This window comes from Delphinapterus leucas, chromosome 5 (genome assembly GCF_059928025.1).
Source record: "Delphinapterus leucas isolate spDelLeu-1000000601 "Yukka" chromosome 5, BTC_Dleu_Yukka2, whole genome shotgun sequence".
NCBI classification, from domain to species: domain Eukaryota; kingdom Metazoa; phylum Chordata; class Mammalia; order Artiodactyla; family Monodontidae; genus Delphinapterus; species Delphinapterus leucas.
In genome coordinates this window covers 85602291-85618273 of record NC_143133.1, presented here as the reverse complement: position 1 = coordinate 85618273, position 15983 = coordinate 85602291, and the positions used below count along the sequence as shown (strand labels likewise).

At 34.5% G+C, this 15983-nt stretch overlaps 1 protein-coding gene across 4 annotated transcripts in view; it reads left to right on the top strand.

The window, feature by feature from the left end:
• Positions 1 to 15983, top strand: part of CENPC (centromere protein C) — a 91154-nt gene that overhangs the window by 24788 nt on the left and 50383 nt on the right. For 3 of the 4 annotated variants that reach the window (XR_002642964.3, XM_022561683.2, XM_089911998.1), the window contains exons 6-8: positions 6692 to 6977; positions 8228 to 8443; positions 11796 to 12406. Coding sequence is in view for 3 of the 4 variants with exons in the window: in XM_022561683.2 (XP_022417391.1) it covers positions 6692 to 6977; positions 8228 to 8443; positions 11796 to 12406 (1113 nt within the window). In the remaining variant the exon portion in view is untranslated. The remainder of the gene's footprint in view (positions 1 to 6691; positions 6978 to 8227; positions 8444 to 11795; positions 12407 to 15983) is intronic. The other variant, XM_022561684.3, reaches the window with a different exon arrangement.

Below are 15983 nucleotides of genomic sequence, written 5' to 3'. Positions count from 1 at the left end.
CAGTACTGGTCCGTGGCCTGGGGGTTGGGGACCCCTGTAATAAGGGATTTATATCCAGAATACATAAAGACTTCCTGTAACTCAACAACAGCAAGAATAAACATCCCAACTGAAAAGAGAAGAGGACTTGAATAGACATTTGTCCAGTTGGCCAATGAATGTGTTTTACCTGCCTTCACTAATTGAGTTTGCTTTCAGACTTGCATGTCCTTCAAGTGGCTTATAACCTGAACAAGATATTTGCCTGAGTTGTTTTCTGGGAACTTCAGGTCAGCTGCATCTGGTTTGTGCTGAGCTGGTTAAGACTGAATAGGACCACCCTTCAACTGGTTATGCTTAAGGGTCCACTCCAGTAACCTTTTGACCGTGCAGAGGCCTGTGCAGAGTGATGATTATTGCAACTTTTTTTCAGTCACCTTTCCCCAAGCTCCCCATGCCTCAGATCATCTTGCTTGGCTGCCTTGCAAATAAACCCTCTCTTTGCTGCAAACTTTGTTGTCTCAGCATTTTGGCTTGCTATGCATCTGGCAAGCTGATAACAACTACATGAAAAGTTGTTCAACATTGTTAGTCATTAGGGAAATGCAAATCAAAACCCCACAGAGATACCACTTTATACATATTAGGATGGATATTATTACTTTTTAAATAAAATAAAAGATGTTGAGGATGTGGAATTTATAGAAACCCACATGCATTATGCAGCCAGTGGAAAAAGTTTGGTGGTTCCTCAAAAAATTAGGTATTAAGTAGCATTTCTACTTCTAGGTTTATATTCAAAAGAATTGAAAACAGGAACTCAAACAGATACTTACACCCCAATGTTCATAGCAGTATGATTCATAATACCCAAAAGGTGGAAACAACCAAATTGTCCCATGAACGAGTGAATGGACAAACAACATGTGATACATGTGTAGAGTGGAATATTATTCAACCATAAAAAGGAATGAAGTTCTGATACATGCTACAACATGGAAGAACCTTAGAAACATTATGCTAAATGAATATACTTCTGGACTTTCCTGTTGTCTTTCCCTTAGTGATTTCTAGTCTTGATTTCTTTATGGCATAGCATATATACACTATGTCATTTCATTTTAGTTCTTTAAAATTTGTGAAGATTTGTTTTATTTGTTTTATGACCCAAGATATTGTCTGCCTTTATGAATGCTTCATGGGCACTTGAAAAACAAGTATTCCATTGTTGAGCGCAGTTGACCATAAATGTCAATTATGTTGTGTTACTAATTTTTATACATTGTTTGATGCAGTTTGCTAAAATTTTGAGAATTTTTTGCATCTAAATTAATGAGAGATAGTGGTCTGTAGTTTTCTTTTTTATGCTGTGTTTGTATGGTTTTGGTATCAAGGTAATGCTCACCAACCTTATAAAATGAGTTGGAAATTATTCCCCGTTCTAATTCCTAGAAGGGCTTATGTAAAATTAATTTTAATTCTCTGATTTTTTGGTATAATATTCTCCAGTGATATCATCTGGTCTGTGGCATTTCTTTTTCAAGAGCTTTTAAGTTACAAATTCAGTTCTCTAATAGTTATAGGACTATTTAGGTTATTTATTTTATCTTGGCACATTTTTGATAGTTTATGGTTTTTGAAGAATTGGTCCATTTCTTCTAAGTTGTTGAGTTTATCAGCATAAAGTTGTACATAGTATTACTTTGTTATCCTTTTTTTTTTTTTTTTTTGTGGTACACGGGCTTCTCACTGTTGTGGCCTCTCCCGTTGCGAAGCACAGGCTCTGGACACGCAGGCTCAGCGGCCATGGCTCACGGGCCTAGCCACTCCGCGGCATGTGGGATCTTCCTGGACCGGGGCACGGACCCGTGTCCCCTGCCTTGGCAGGTGGACTCTCAACCACTGCCCACCAGGGAAGCCCCACTTTGTTATCCTTTTAATGGCTGCAGGATCTGTTGTGATATACCGTTTTATTCTGGATATTGTTGATTTGTGTCTTGTCTTTTTGCCTTTGTTAATTTTGTTACAGGATTATCATTTTTATTCACTGTTTTAAAAGAACTAGCTTCTTGTTTCAGTAAGTTTTTGTGTTTTCCTGTTTTTAGTTTCATTGATTTCTGCTCTTATTTTCTCCATTCTTGTCCTTGGTTTGGGTTTATTTTGCTCCTTTTTTTAGTTTTTGAGGTAGAAACTTTATTTTATACTTTAGTTTATAATCCAGTACTATTTTATTAAATTTGTTACTCAAACTGTTCCAGCTTTGGCCATTAGAAAGCTCTTTCACTGGCTCCTATGCCCCTTTGATGGACCCCATTTTTGTTGTTATTGCTGTTGTTTTTAACATTTCCTTACCTTCTGGAACTACAGGATGCTCCAGGCCCAACTTACCCTAGAATCAGCCATTTCTCCAAGGAGCCAGTGGTTCCTTTTACTGGAGAATGGTATTAGGAACCAAGATCTGGGTGCTAGGTGTGCGTTAATGCTTCAAGACTGTCTCAACTGACAGAGCAAGGAAATATATGTGTGTATGGTAACTGGTATATATACACATATCTATAAATATTTTTCTGTGTAACTGTATCTGTATTAAGTTAAACATGAATTCATATTGATGTTTCCAACTGTAATTTATTACCACATGGGTTATTCTTGCTTCTTTGCCTTGCTTATCTGTAAACATCCACTCTGTGTGTAAGAAACTTGGCACTTACCATTCACCATCTACCTACTTAGCTTTTTATTCCTATATACATGTATAACAGTATCAGAATTGTTGACTTAAACCCATGGAAAACAATTTTATCTACTGGAGTACAGTGCTTATGTACAATTTCTTTATTGTACTTAATTTACAATATTGTGTTAGTTTCAGGTGTACAACAAAAGTGATTTGGTTATATATATATGTGTGTATACATACATATACTTTTTTCTTGATTCTTTTCCATTATAGGTTATTATAAGATACTGAATATAGTCCCTGTGCTACACAATAAATCCTTGTTGTTTATTTTATATATGACAATGTGTATCTGTTAATCCCGTACTCCTAATTTATCCTTCTCCCTCCTTCCTCTTCGGTAACCATAAGTTTGTTTTGTGTCTGTGAGTCTGTTTGTGTTTTGTTTTATTTTTCAGATTTCACATATAAGTGATATCATATAATATTTGTCTTTGTCTGTATGACTTACTTCACTTAGTATGACAATGTTATGTACAATTTCTTTAGCTTTTAGTTTTACAGACTCCATTTCTAACCTTACTTAGGTCAGCATTTTTCCTCACCCCCGTAAGTGAGGTTGTTTGTATGTATCATATCATATATCATATCACATCATATATCATAGAATGTGGTATATGTGATACTGTGTGACTTCCAAGGTTAGGACATAAAGGGCTTCTGCTTGGCTCCCTCCCTTTCTCCTTATTTCCCTCTTAGGATACACTCTACCTTATAACCCAGACATCATGCTGTGAGGAAGCCCAAACTAGCCTACTTGCAGACATACATAGACAGCGATATTTCTTCGGCCTCCTGCCAGCCTCAGATGTTAGACATGTGAGTAAGCAAGCTTTCAAATCGTTCCAGGCCCCAGACTTCATGGAGTAGAGACAAGTCATCCCTGCTTGTGCCCTGCCAAATTCTGGCCCCACAGAATAAGTGAACATAATATATGGTTGTTTTATGCAGCCAAGGCATGGAGTTACTTATTATGCAGACAGAGTAACTAGAACAACTCCCTAATTCCCAACTGACGTACTGTTGTCATATATTTTATTCCTGTTATCCTCTATTTTAATTCTGCTATGTATTTTGATATCTTTTATCTCTATAAGACTTTATTTTTGTTTTAATCAGTCAGTGTTTATATTTACACATACATCACTGTTTGTGCTCTTTATTCCTTTTTAAAAATGATTTTAAAAAATTACGGTAAAATAATATAACAAAATTTACCATTTTAAACATTTTTAAGTGTACAGTTCTTTGGCATTAAGGACAGTCAGGTTGTCCAACTGTCACCACCATCCATCCACAGAACTTATTCATCTTGCAAAACTGAACCCATTAAACAATCTCCCCCTACCCCCCAGCCTCTGGTAACCACACTTCTACATTCTGTTTCTGAATTTGACTACTCTAAATACCTCATATGAGTGGAATTGTTCAGCTTTTGTCCTTTTGCAACTGGCTTATTTCACTTAGCATAATGTCCTCAAGTGTCAGCCAGGTTGTAGCGTGTGTCAGGATTTCCTTTATAAAGCTGAATAATATTTCACTGTATGTATACCATATTTTGTTTTGTCCATTTATCCATTGATGGACATTTAGGTGGTTTCCACCTTTTGTCTTTTGTGAATAATGTTGCTGTGAGCACAGATGTACCTCTTGCAGCCCCTGCTTTCAGTCTTTTTGGATATATAGGCAAAAAAGGAATTATTAGATCATATGGTAATTGCATTTTTAATTTCTTGAGGAGCGACCAAGCTGTCTTCCATAGTGGCTGCATCATTTTACATTCCCACCAGCTGTGCGCAAGGGTTCCAGTTTTTCTATATACTCACCAACACTTGTTAACTTGTTATTTTCTCCTTCCCTCCCTCCCTCCCTCCCTTCCCATCCTAATGGGTGTGAAGTAGTATCTCATTGTGGATTTGTTCATCATTATCGTCATTAGGGAATTTTAAATTAAAACAGCAGTTAGATACCACTACACAGCTATAATGGCTAAGATCCAAAAGCTGGGTCTCTTTTGTAACTCCTGTTTCTTTGAGAGTTTCTGTCTTTTCATTTGTTTCAAGAGAATTTATAATTGAACATTAAGACATTTTTATGGTGGTTGGTTTAAATAAATTCTTGTTAAATAATTCCAGCATCTGATTCATATTGTCCATTTGCATCCATTGATCATATTTTCTTCTTCAGATAGTGTTTTTTCTTTTTTTAAAATTTTTATTATGATGAATCATTTTGATTGTATCCTCAACATTTTGGTTATTATGTTAAGGGACTCTTCATTGTATTTCAGTCTTGTTATAGTTGCCCTGTTTTGGTTTAATGTGAAGGCTCTTGCCTATTTTTGTGGAGTTTATTTCCAATGACATTTAAGTGTTTAGAGTTCTAGCAGTGGTATTTTGGTTTGTTTCATTTTCTGATGCTACAGGGGATTCACCATATTATCCATTGTTGCTTAAGGCTTGAGGTTCCTAGCAAATATACCTTCTTCCAGCTTTCAGAGTTCTGTTATTATTGTTTGTTTAAGTTGTACTTAAAGGGAGAAGCAGGAGAAAGTGAGTCTATGTAATTTTGTTCCAGAACCAAAAGCCATTTTGGCTTATTTTAAATTTTTAATCTTTTCTTTTTGAGAGTATGAATCAGTATGAGTACTACCCAGCCATTCTACTTTTTCTTTGATATTTGAAGGTTAAGTGTTAAGAGAATATATATTTCTCTTTATATAGCTATAAAGATATATGTGTATAATATATATTCTCTTTGTATAGATATAAAGATGTATGTGTATATAAATATTCTCCCTATATATACATATATTTTATATAACTATATATGTATCTGTTCTATATGTATATTTGTATGTATATGTATGATCATCTAGCTGCCCTAGTTTACCCATATCTTAACCTAAAAATTGAATCTCATAATTTCTTTAGGATTACCTGTCACTTATTTTAGCTATGTAAAGATTTATTTAAATCTTTAAAAGAATTTTTATTTTATTGTGGTAAGAACATTTTATTTTATTTATTTTTTAAAATTTTATTTATTTTTGGCTGCATTGGGTCTTTGTTGCTGCGCACGGGCTTTCTCTAGTTGCAGCAGGCGGGGGCTACTCTTCATTGCAGTGTGCTCATTGCGGTGGCTTCTCTTGTTGCAGAGCATGGGCTCTAGGCATGTGGGCTTCAGTAGTTGCAGCATGTTGGTTCAGTAGTTGTGGTGCATGGGCCCTAGAGCACACGGGCTTCAGTAGTTGCAGCACGCGGGGTCAGGAGTTGTGGCACACGGCCTCAATAGTGGCTCGTGGGCTCTAGAGTGCAGGCTCAGTAGTTGTGGCACATGGGCTTAGTTGCTCTGCGGCATGTGGGATCTTCCTAGACCAGGGCTCGAACCTGTGTCCCCTGCATTGGCAGGTGGACTCTTAATCACTGCACCACCTGGGAAGTCCCAGTAAGAACATTTTTACATGAGATCTTCCCTCTCAACAGATTTTTAAGTGTACAATAGAGTATTGTTATGTATAGGCACAATGTTGTACTCTAGATCTCTAAAACTTATTTATCTTGGATAACTGAAACTTTACACCTGTTAATTAACAACTCCGAATTTCTCCCTTCTCCCAGTCACTGGCAACCATTATTCAAATCTCTCCTTCTCTGAGTTTGACTATATTCAAATCTTGAATAAATTTACTATATCAATAATATTAACTGTGAATTTTCTCTGTTTGAGGATTTTATTCATTTTAGAACTGTGGAGCATGAACCAAATACACCTTTCAGTTTATTAATTTCATAAATTAGAACTCTTAAAGTACTTGTGTATTTTAATCCTAGATCTTTGATTATAAACTTAATGACCTGTGAGTCTTCTGGAAACTTTCTAATGAAATTGTTGCCATATTTTAAAAAGCACATTTCGTTCTAGTATTATTATTTAAAGAGTTTTTAATATCTTCATGTAATTTTCTTCTAGTTCAGGCCCATGAGGTTCATCAGGAAATTTTGGCAACTGATGTTCATTCTAACAATACATCTGACTCGAGAAAAATGTCAAGTAAAAAACTAAAAGATCATCACAATGAAGCTGATGAGGAATTTTACTTATCTATTGGCTTACCTTCTGATCTTCTGGATGCAAAAGCATCTTCATTGCAAAAGACTATTCCATCTGTTGCCCAAAAGAGAGAGACCTATACTTCTGAAAATTCAGTAAATATGCTGCCTTCAAGTACAGAGATTTCTCATAAAACCAAAAAAAGGTGAATTTTTGTTTATTTAAAAGATATTAATCTTACTATAACTATTTTATCTTATGTTAAAAAGTGAGTAATTTAGTCTTTTAGGTATTTTATAGTAAGTATTGAGGAATATTAACATGTTTTGAGAAAAACATAATATACATTCAGTATATATTCAGTTTATATTTAATATGGAAGGCCTTAAAGTGTTCTTCAGAGACGTTTGGGGATAAACTTTTCTATGGTCTATGGAAAAGCATGTTTTTTTCTTTTTTCTTTAAGATTTTTATTTTAAAATACTGTAGACATACAGAAGATAACAATAGGCACTCACATATTCAGATTTGACATATGTGAATATTTTGTTATATTCAGATCTTTTTCTTTTTTAAAAAAAGTTTTATTGAAGTATAGCTGAATTACAATGTTGCGTTAATTACTGCTGTACAGCATAGCGACTCAGTTATACATATATATATACACGTTCTTTTTCATATTCTTTTCCTTTATGGTTTATCACAGGATGTTTTTTTTTCCTTATAATAAGTTTTCTATAACTTCCTAAGAGAAACAATTTGTATTTTCTCTATGTTATTTTTAATTATAAGGGTAGGTATATATCAGGTCATCTCAGGGTAGCAAAGAGTAAGTTTTGTTGAGGATGAGTTGTGGCAAACCCACATCCATTTCTTGGGGCTTTCCCTTTGGCCTTTAAGAAGCAAAATAGATTGTTCAAGGTCCTTTGGTATTGGGAACCTCTGCCATGAGTGTAATATCTTTCTAGGGTCTTGTATGATTCTTGGAGCTGAGGAGTTAAGTACATTCTAAGATTTTGCTATTCACAGTGTGATCTGCAGCTCAGGATCGAGAGCAGTGGCATTATCTGGAAGCCTGTTAGAAATATAGAATCTCAAACCCTATGCTAGACCTACTGAATCAGAATCTACATTTTAATAAGATTCTCCAGATGATTCAAATTCATATTAAATGTTTGAGAACTAGTGTTCTAAGCTACACATTTCTTTGTTACATGATTTAGTCATTCTTTTTCTCTTATTTTTTTCTATCAACAAATACAAAATTTAATTTTTCTGAGCAATTTGCCTTGTGTATGTTGTGTAAGAGAAACACATCAGCATTTATAATTTTTAAATAAAGGCCCACTGGAAAATTTTGTAAGCAGTTGTATTGTTACTGTAAGGGAGTTCAGGAATACTTATAACTCAACAAATGGTGGGAACATTCATCATGTCTTCCTTTTAACCTTTTAGGTTAAACTTTGAAGATAAAGATGATTTGAAGAAAGTAGAAGTAACGAATAAAGTATCAGAAATAGAGGATAAAGTTTCAGAAGGACCACAAGAGAGGAAACAGTTAGGAACATCTCAAAAAAGAATACAAGATTCAGAATGTGAAGATCAACCACAAGCTAGAAAGAGTTTTTCAACATTGTTTTTAGAAACTGTAAAAAGAAAAGGTGAATCCAGGTGAGTTATTAAGAAATGGTCCACATTTTTCTTTCACATTCTTTGAACAGTATCTAAGGATTCTTAGTGATATTTAACTAGAAGTTAATCTTAATTGACACAATTTTTAATTGAAATTATGTCTAACCCATAAGGAGAGAGTAGTTTCTTACCAGTAAATTAATCCCAAAGCCATCATTTAAGGGATATTAAATTAGATGTGAAAGAAAAGTTTATTCAGCTTTCATTGCTTCTGTTCATCAGCACTTTCTAGTACGTATGAGATCAAAGAATAAAGACAGTATTTAGAAATAAAATTATGTCATGGTGCCTGTATTTCACTGTTAAGTATTTTAAATATTTTTTCTATTTCTTTTGATTGTGTTAGTAAAAGGATAGTCCTAAAATAAGTTTTAATCTGTTTTTGCCTACTTAAAAACCTTCAGTGGTTCTACAATATCCATACAGTGATTCTTAACTGGCTGCACATTAGAGTTCACTAGAATTAATAGCAGCTAGGGTTGAGAAGCACTGGTCTATAGAATAACTTGAGATTTGTCAGCTAGTATTTAAGGCCTTCACTGTCACTAGTGAACTGTTTCTACCAACTTGTCATACGTATTTGCAGTTGTCCTGGCTTTGGCGTACCTTTTCCCCTTGTCGTATGCCAATTTATATTTTATTCTAAGGTCCATGGTTGTAGGCTTCTGATTTTTTCCAAGTCCCACTCCAGTGTTTTTTAAAATAGTTCCTTGCCTTGTATTATAGTTTAGCTATTTTATATATCTTTCTTAGTAGGTTAAGACATAAGCCCTTCTTTCCAGGAGTTTAGTTTCTTTTGTATTTTCTGTGAGATCTATCAGAATGCTAGTGAATATATCAGGAAGGTTTTATAAAAAACATATTGAGTGAATGAAATTCCTCTTTGGTTCAGTCTGTGTTCCATAGTTGACTTCTCCCTCCCCCCACCCCTCCAGTCTTCCTCCCTCTCCCCTCGCCTTTCTGTGTGTGTGTGTATATATACAGTATATATATATACATATATATATATATATATATATATATATATATATATGGCATCTTTTATCCCTTGTATGGATGCTGTCCCCATAATCTGATAGAAATATGTTACACTTAGGGGCTAATTATATCTATGTCCAAAAAAGTAATTAAGTATTTTTTAATGTGCTGTGTTTTTTTTTGAAAAACTAGTGAGTAAAGTGTATGTTTAATTGCTGTAGCCAGATGTAACTACTCACTATTACTTGTGCTTTCCTGCTCCGTTTCTGTGCTTATGCTCTTCCTTATGATTGTCTTTCTTGTATTTCCTCATGACCAAATCATATCCATTCTTCAAGATCCAACTCAAATGCCACAGAGTCTTTCTTGATTTTTTCCACCTAGCCCAGAAATTTACATTTCACAGTGCTGGAGGCTGGGAAGTCCAAGATCAAGGCTCAGGTAGATTCACTGTCTGGTGAGGCTTGCTTCCTGGTTCATGGATGTCTATCTTATTGCTATAACCTCAAATGGTAGAAGGTAGTGAGGGGGCTTTCTGGGGTCTCTTTTATAAAGATACTAATTCATTCATGAGCCATTCCACCCTAATGACCTAATCACTTCCTAAAGTCCCCACCCTCAAATACCATCACGTTGGGGATTAGGTTTCAATTTATGAATTTTTGAAGGATATAAACATTTGATCTATAGTAAGTGTCAAAGTTATTTCCTAAGGATACCTTTGGTTTGAATAACCTTGAAGTTATGGAAGTCTCTTTAATAGAGGAGTGGATTTAGAGAGTTCTTGTTGGCTGGTTTCGGAAGGCTTTATTTTTAAATACTTAGAATTACTTCTTTAATATATAGAATTAATAGATATTACAGATAACATACAATAAAGCAAATTAAACATTTATATCAGATTGGCTTTTTCTTTAAGTGCTGAAAAATAATATTTCTGTTTAAACATGGTCTTCTATTTATATATTATGTGGTCTATTTATATTGACTTTGCTTTTTTATTAGATTTTCTAGAGTTTTCTAATTATATAAACTTGTAAGTCTACCTATTAGAAGACAGTATATTTCTTAGCATATATGTGTATAAATTTTTTACATTATAAGGTTTTATCGGGTTTGAGATTAGAGAAGTAGAGAAGGCATTTTCATTTTATAATCTTTTTTTATATCTTAAAAATGAGAAAAAAACTAGACATGATAATCCAGTTCTTCCATTCTTCCTTTTCTTCTACTGTGTATAAAAATAGTTAAGCATCCTTACTCAGGTGAAAAAGGCAGAAACAGGAGTGTATATGCTGGCTTTGGAATTTGGATGTTTACCCTAGGTGTTTATTTTTGCATATTCACTCCAATATGTGGTTTGCTCAAAGCTGTTGTCATAAAAAGGAAGGAAATGCAAAATGACTCCATCAGATTACCATCTTTTGAATAATTCCATCCTTCTTTAGAAAATTTTTCCAACTAATTGGAAGAGATGCTGTGTAATCCCAGTGTGCTTACCTTTCTAGATACACTTCATTTATTTCTATACTCTGCTTACAGCATTAAAACACGTATGAAAATGTGTGAAGTATCCAACTTGGAGTGAATTTTTACATAATATAATTTAGTCTGTAATTTTGTAGTGTTTTCTTAGACTATTAGACTAGAAGGTATCTCAGAAATAATCTTGTTAAGGGATGTTAAGGGATTCAGGCCCCAAGAAACATCTATATAAACAAAATGTAATATAACATTATATATAATAATGGCATGCATTTTTGTACTGTAAGTCAGTGTATCTGGGCTATATTTATACATCTCTGGGTTTTATCTGTTTAATGTATGTAATGAATAGGGGAATGTCAAATTAGTTGATGCAGTAGAGATTCCTTCCAGCTCTAAATTTCTATGATCCCATTAGTGTAATAAATGAGTATGCTCAGATATTATAGAAATGTAAAAGGAGGGAAGGGTTTTTTAAAAAAATATTTATTTACTTATATTTGGCTGCGTTGGGTCTTAGTTGCGGCACACGGGATCTTTCATTGTGGTGCACGGGCTCCTCATTGTGGTGCATGGGCTTCTCTCTAGTTGTGGCGTGTGGGCTCAGTAGTTGCAGCACATGGGCTCAGTAGTTGTGGCCTGCAGGCTTAGTTGCCCCATGGCATGTGAGATGTTAGTTTCCTCACCAGGGATCGAACCCACATCCCCTGTGTTGAAAGGCGGATCCTTAACCACTGGACCACCAGGGAAGTCCCAGGAAGGATTTTAATGGGGAAGGAAAAATTGAGGGGACATGTGAACTGCTCTTTAAAGCAAAGGTAAAAGCTTTACTTTTTGAGCTATTATTTATTGTAACATTCTGTTTTAGTTCTGTTGTTAGGCATATAGCAACTGCTCCACCTCATTTATCTCCTGCAAATAATATGAAGTTATTAGAAGATGAATTTATAATTGATGAATCAGATAAAAGTTTTGCCAATCAACCATGGATTACTATACCAAGAAAGACTGGGCCTCTGAAACAATGCACAGTATCTCCTGCTGAGAGCACTGTACTCCTTCAAAGGAAGAAGTCAAGAGAAAAACATGACAGTGTATCATCTACAAGTTTGAAAAGTGGCAAACATCCTGGTAAAGCTCACCCAGTAGAGAAATCTCAGTCCTCTGAACAAAAAATACTGGGTGGGAGTTGTGCTTTGACAGATGAAATGGAAAATAATTGTAAATCTTCAAAATATGAAATGTATTCTGAGAATGCAAAAAAATCATCTGGAAACAAAAGGACTATAAAACAAAAACGGGGAACAAAATTTAAGGCCAGTGTAGTTGAAGAACAAGTTGACATGGAACAATCTAAAGGTAAAAATATAAATATATCACATATTGCCCAAGACAGGTTCCAAAGAAATTCAGACCGAAATATGGACGAGGGTGAAGAGATAAGTGTTCACACTTCCAAAAAACAGTTGCTACCTCTGGGTAAGTATTTATATTTATATGTATAAATACTTATAACATGAGTATTTATATGTAATGTAAAGTGGTAGAATATTATTCTACCACTTTGTGTTTTTGTGATACTCCTATTTAGCTTTGGGAAGTAGGCAAAGTAAACTTAAATCTATACAGAGCCTCAAAACCCTACAAACTCTTTTCTAGAATCTCTTTATTTTACATATAATTCAACTCCAGGTCAACTCCAGGTCACTTGACTTTTGTGTAGCTTCTAAAATGGCAGCATATATAAAGGGAAAAGTAAAAGGTAAAGGCTTAGTAAACCAGGTAGTTACCAGAACACAAATAAGACAGCATCATATATTCTTGAGGCTTATTAAAATATAAATTGGGAAAAAATTAAGCTAGTGGGGCTAGTTCTTGTAGATAAAAATTAATACTCTTCTATTCCATTATTTACTCATTATTTATTTATTATCCAAACTGGGACATTTGAGAATGGGAGAGGATGTCAGGACAGTAAGCATAAACTGGGATTGTTCTGTCAAACCTGAAATATGGCCACTCTCCTTATCATCACTGTATAGTGATTGAGATTTGTAATGGTGACACTATCATGAAGAAAAGATCAATTTGTGCTTTTTGTATCACTTTTTTTAATTGAAGTATAGTTGTGTTTCAGAGGTACAGCAAAGTGAATCAGTTATACATGCACACACACACACACACACACACACACACATATATTCTTTTTCATGTTCTTTTCCCTTATAGGTTATTACAAAATATTGAGTATAGTTCCCTGTGCTATATAATAGGTACTTGTTGGTTATCTAGTTCATATATAGTAGTGTGTATATGTTAATTCCAAACTCCTAATTTATCTGCCCTTCCCCCCACCTTTCCCCTTTGGTAACCATAAGTTTGTTTTGTATGTCTGTGAGTCTATTTCTGTTTTGAAAATAAGTTCATTTGTATCTTTTTTTTTTTTTTTTTTTTTGGTAGATCCACATATAAGGGACGTTTTATGATATTTGTCTTTGTCTGGCTTACTTCGCTTAGTATAATATTCTCTAGGTCCATCCATGTTGCTGCAAATGGCATTGTTTCATTCTTTTTTATGGCTGAGTAATATTCCATAGTGTGTGTGTGTGTGTGTGTGTGTGTGTGTGTGTGTGTGTGTGTATACACACACACACACATTATACATCACACCTTCTTTATCCATTCATCTGTGGATGGGCATTTAGGTTGCTTCCATGTCTTGGCTATAGTAAATAGTGCTGCAGTGAACATTGGGGTGCATGTATCTTTTCCAATTACAGTTTTCTCTGGATATATGCCCAAGAGTGGGATTGCAGATCATATGGTAATGCTATCTTTAGGTTTTTTTTAGCATCTTTATCAGAGTATAATTGCTCTCTTTAGTTTTTTAAGGAACTTCCATACTGTACTCCACAGTGGCTGAACCAATTTACATTCTCACCAACAGGGTAGGAGGGTTCCTTTTCCTCCACACCCTCTCCAGCATTTGCTATTTGTAGACTTTTTGATGATGGCCATTCAGACTGGTGTGAGGTGATACCTCATTGTAGTTTTGATTTGCATTTCTCTAATAATTAACAGTGTTGAACATCTTTTCATGTGCCTCTTGGCCATCTGTATATCTTCCTTGGAGAAACGTCTGTTTAGATCTTCTGCCCATTTTTTGATTGAAGTTGTTTGTTTTTTTGATACTGAGCTTCATGAAGTGTTTGTATATTTTGGAGATTAATCTCCTGTTGGTTGCTTCGTTTCCAACCGAATATTTCCAATGGGGAAATATTTTCTCCCATTCTTTGGGTTGTCTTTTTGTTTTGTTTATGGTTTCCTTTACTGTGCAAAAGATTTTAAGTTTAATTAGGTCCTATTTGTTTATTTTTGTTTTTATTTTCATTACTCTAGGAGGTGGATCCAGAAAGATATTGCTGTGATTTATGTCAAAGAGTGTCCTGCCTATGTTTTCCTCTAGGAGTTTCATAGTATCCAGTCTTACATTTAGGTCTGTAATCCATTTGAGTTTATTTTTGTGTATAGTGTTAAAAGAATGAAATTAGAACATTCTCTATCTGTGGCTGACAAGTTTTCCCAGCACCACTTATTGAAGAGATTGTCTTTTCTCTATTGTATATCCTTGCCTCCTTTGTAAAATTAATTGACCATAGGTGCGTGGGTTTATTTCTGGGATTTTTGTCTTGTTCCATTGGTCTGTATGTCTGTTTTTGTTCCAGTACCATACTGTTTTGATTACTATAGCTTTGTAGTATAGTCTGAAGTCAAGGAGCCTGATTCCTCCAGCTCTGTTTTTCTTTCTCAAGGTTGCTTTGGCTATTCGGGGTCTTCTGTGTTTCCATACAAATTGTAAAATTTTTTATTCTGGTTCTGTGAAAAATGCCATTGGTAGTTTGATAGGGATTGCATTGACTCTGTAGATTGCCTTGGGTAGGATAGTCATTTTGACAATACTGATTCTTGCAATCCAAGAACATGTTATATCTTTCCATCTGTTTGTGTCATCTTCGATTTCTTTCGTCAGCATCTTACAGTTTTTGGAGTACAGGTCTTCTGCCTCCTTAGGTGGTTTATTCCTAGGTATTTTATTCTTTTTGATGCAATGGTAAATGGGATAGTTTCCTTAATTTCTCTTTCTGATCTTTTGTTGTTAATGTATAGAAATGCAACAGATTTGTGTTTTAATTTTGTATTCTGCAACTTTACTGAATTCATTGATTGGCTCTAGTAGTTTTCTGGTAGCATCTTTAGGATTTTCTATATATAGTATCATGTCATCTGCAGACAGTGACAGTTTTCTTTCTTTCTTTCCAATTTGGATTCCTTTTATTTCTTTTTGTTTCCTGATTGCTGTGGCTAAGACTTCCAAAGCTATGTTGAATAAAAGTGGTGAGAATTGGCATCCTTGTCTCGTTCCTGATTTTAGAGGAAGTGCTTTCAGCTTTTCACTGTTGAGTGTGGTGTTGGCTGTGGGTTTGTCATATATGGCTTTTGTTATGTTGAGGAATGTTCCCTCTGTGCCCACTTTTTGGAGAGTTTTTATCATAAATGTGTGTTGAAATATATCACTTTTTAAGTAATAGAAAAGGTATTTTTTACAGAAAGAATTTTCTCCAGAATAGTTAATGGAATAGAAAACACCAAATGTAATTGCACTTCATGTGTGCATAATATAATTTAATCCTTCTCAACAATCCTATATGGTAGGAGATAACACTCAAAAGAAGTTAAATATTGGTCCAGGATCTGTCCCAACATAGAGCCCATATTTTCTCAGCTGTATCAAGAAGTTTTGAAATAAGTGAAAACGTTTTTGATGTTCAGATGGAAAAACTGTTATTTAATGGGGAAATTTTCTTGACCAAAAATATTTTTGCGCCTGCAGGTTCTAAATATACTATACTCTATTGTGGATATAGAGGGAAGAGAGAGTATATTAAAGCACAGTATTTAAGCTAGTTTTTAATTTAAAAAATTCCACTTTAATATAGTTACCACTCAGTTATTTTAGCTTTCTTTTTGTATAGTCTATAACATAGACTTTATATCA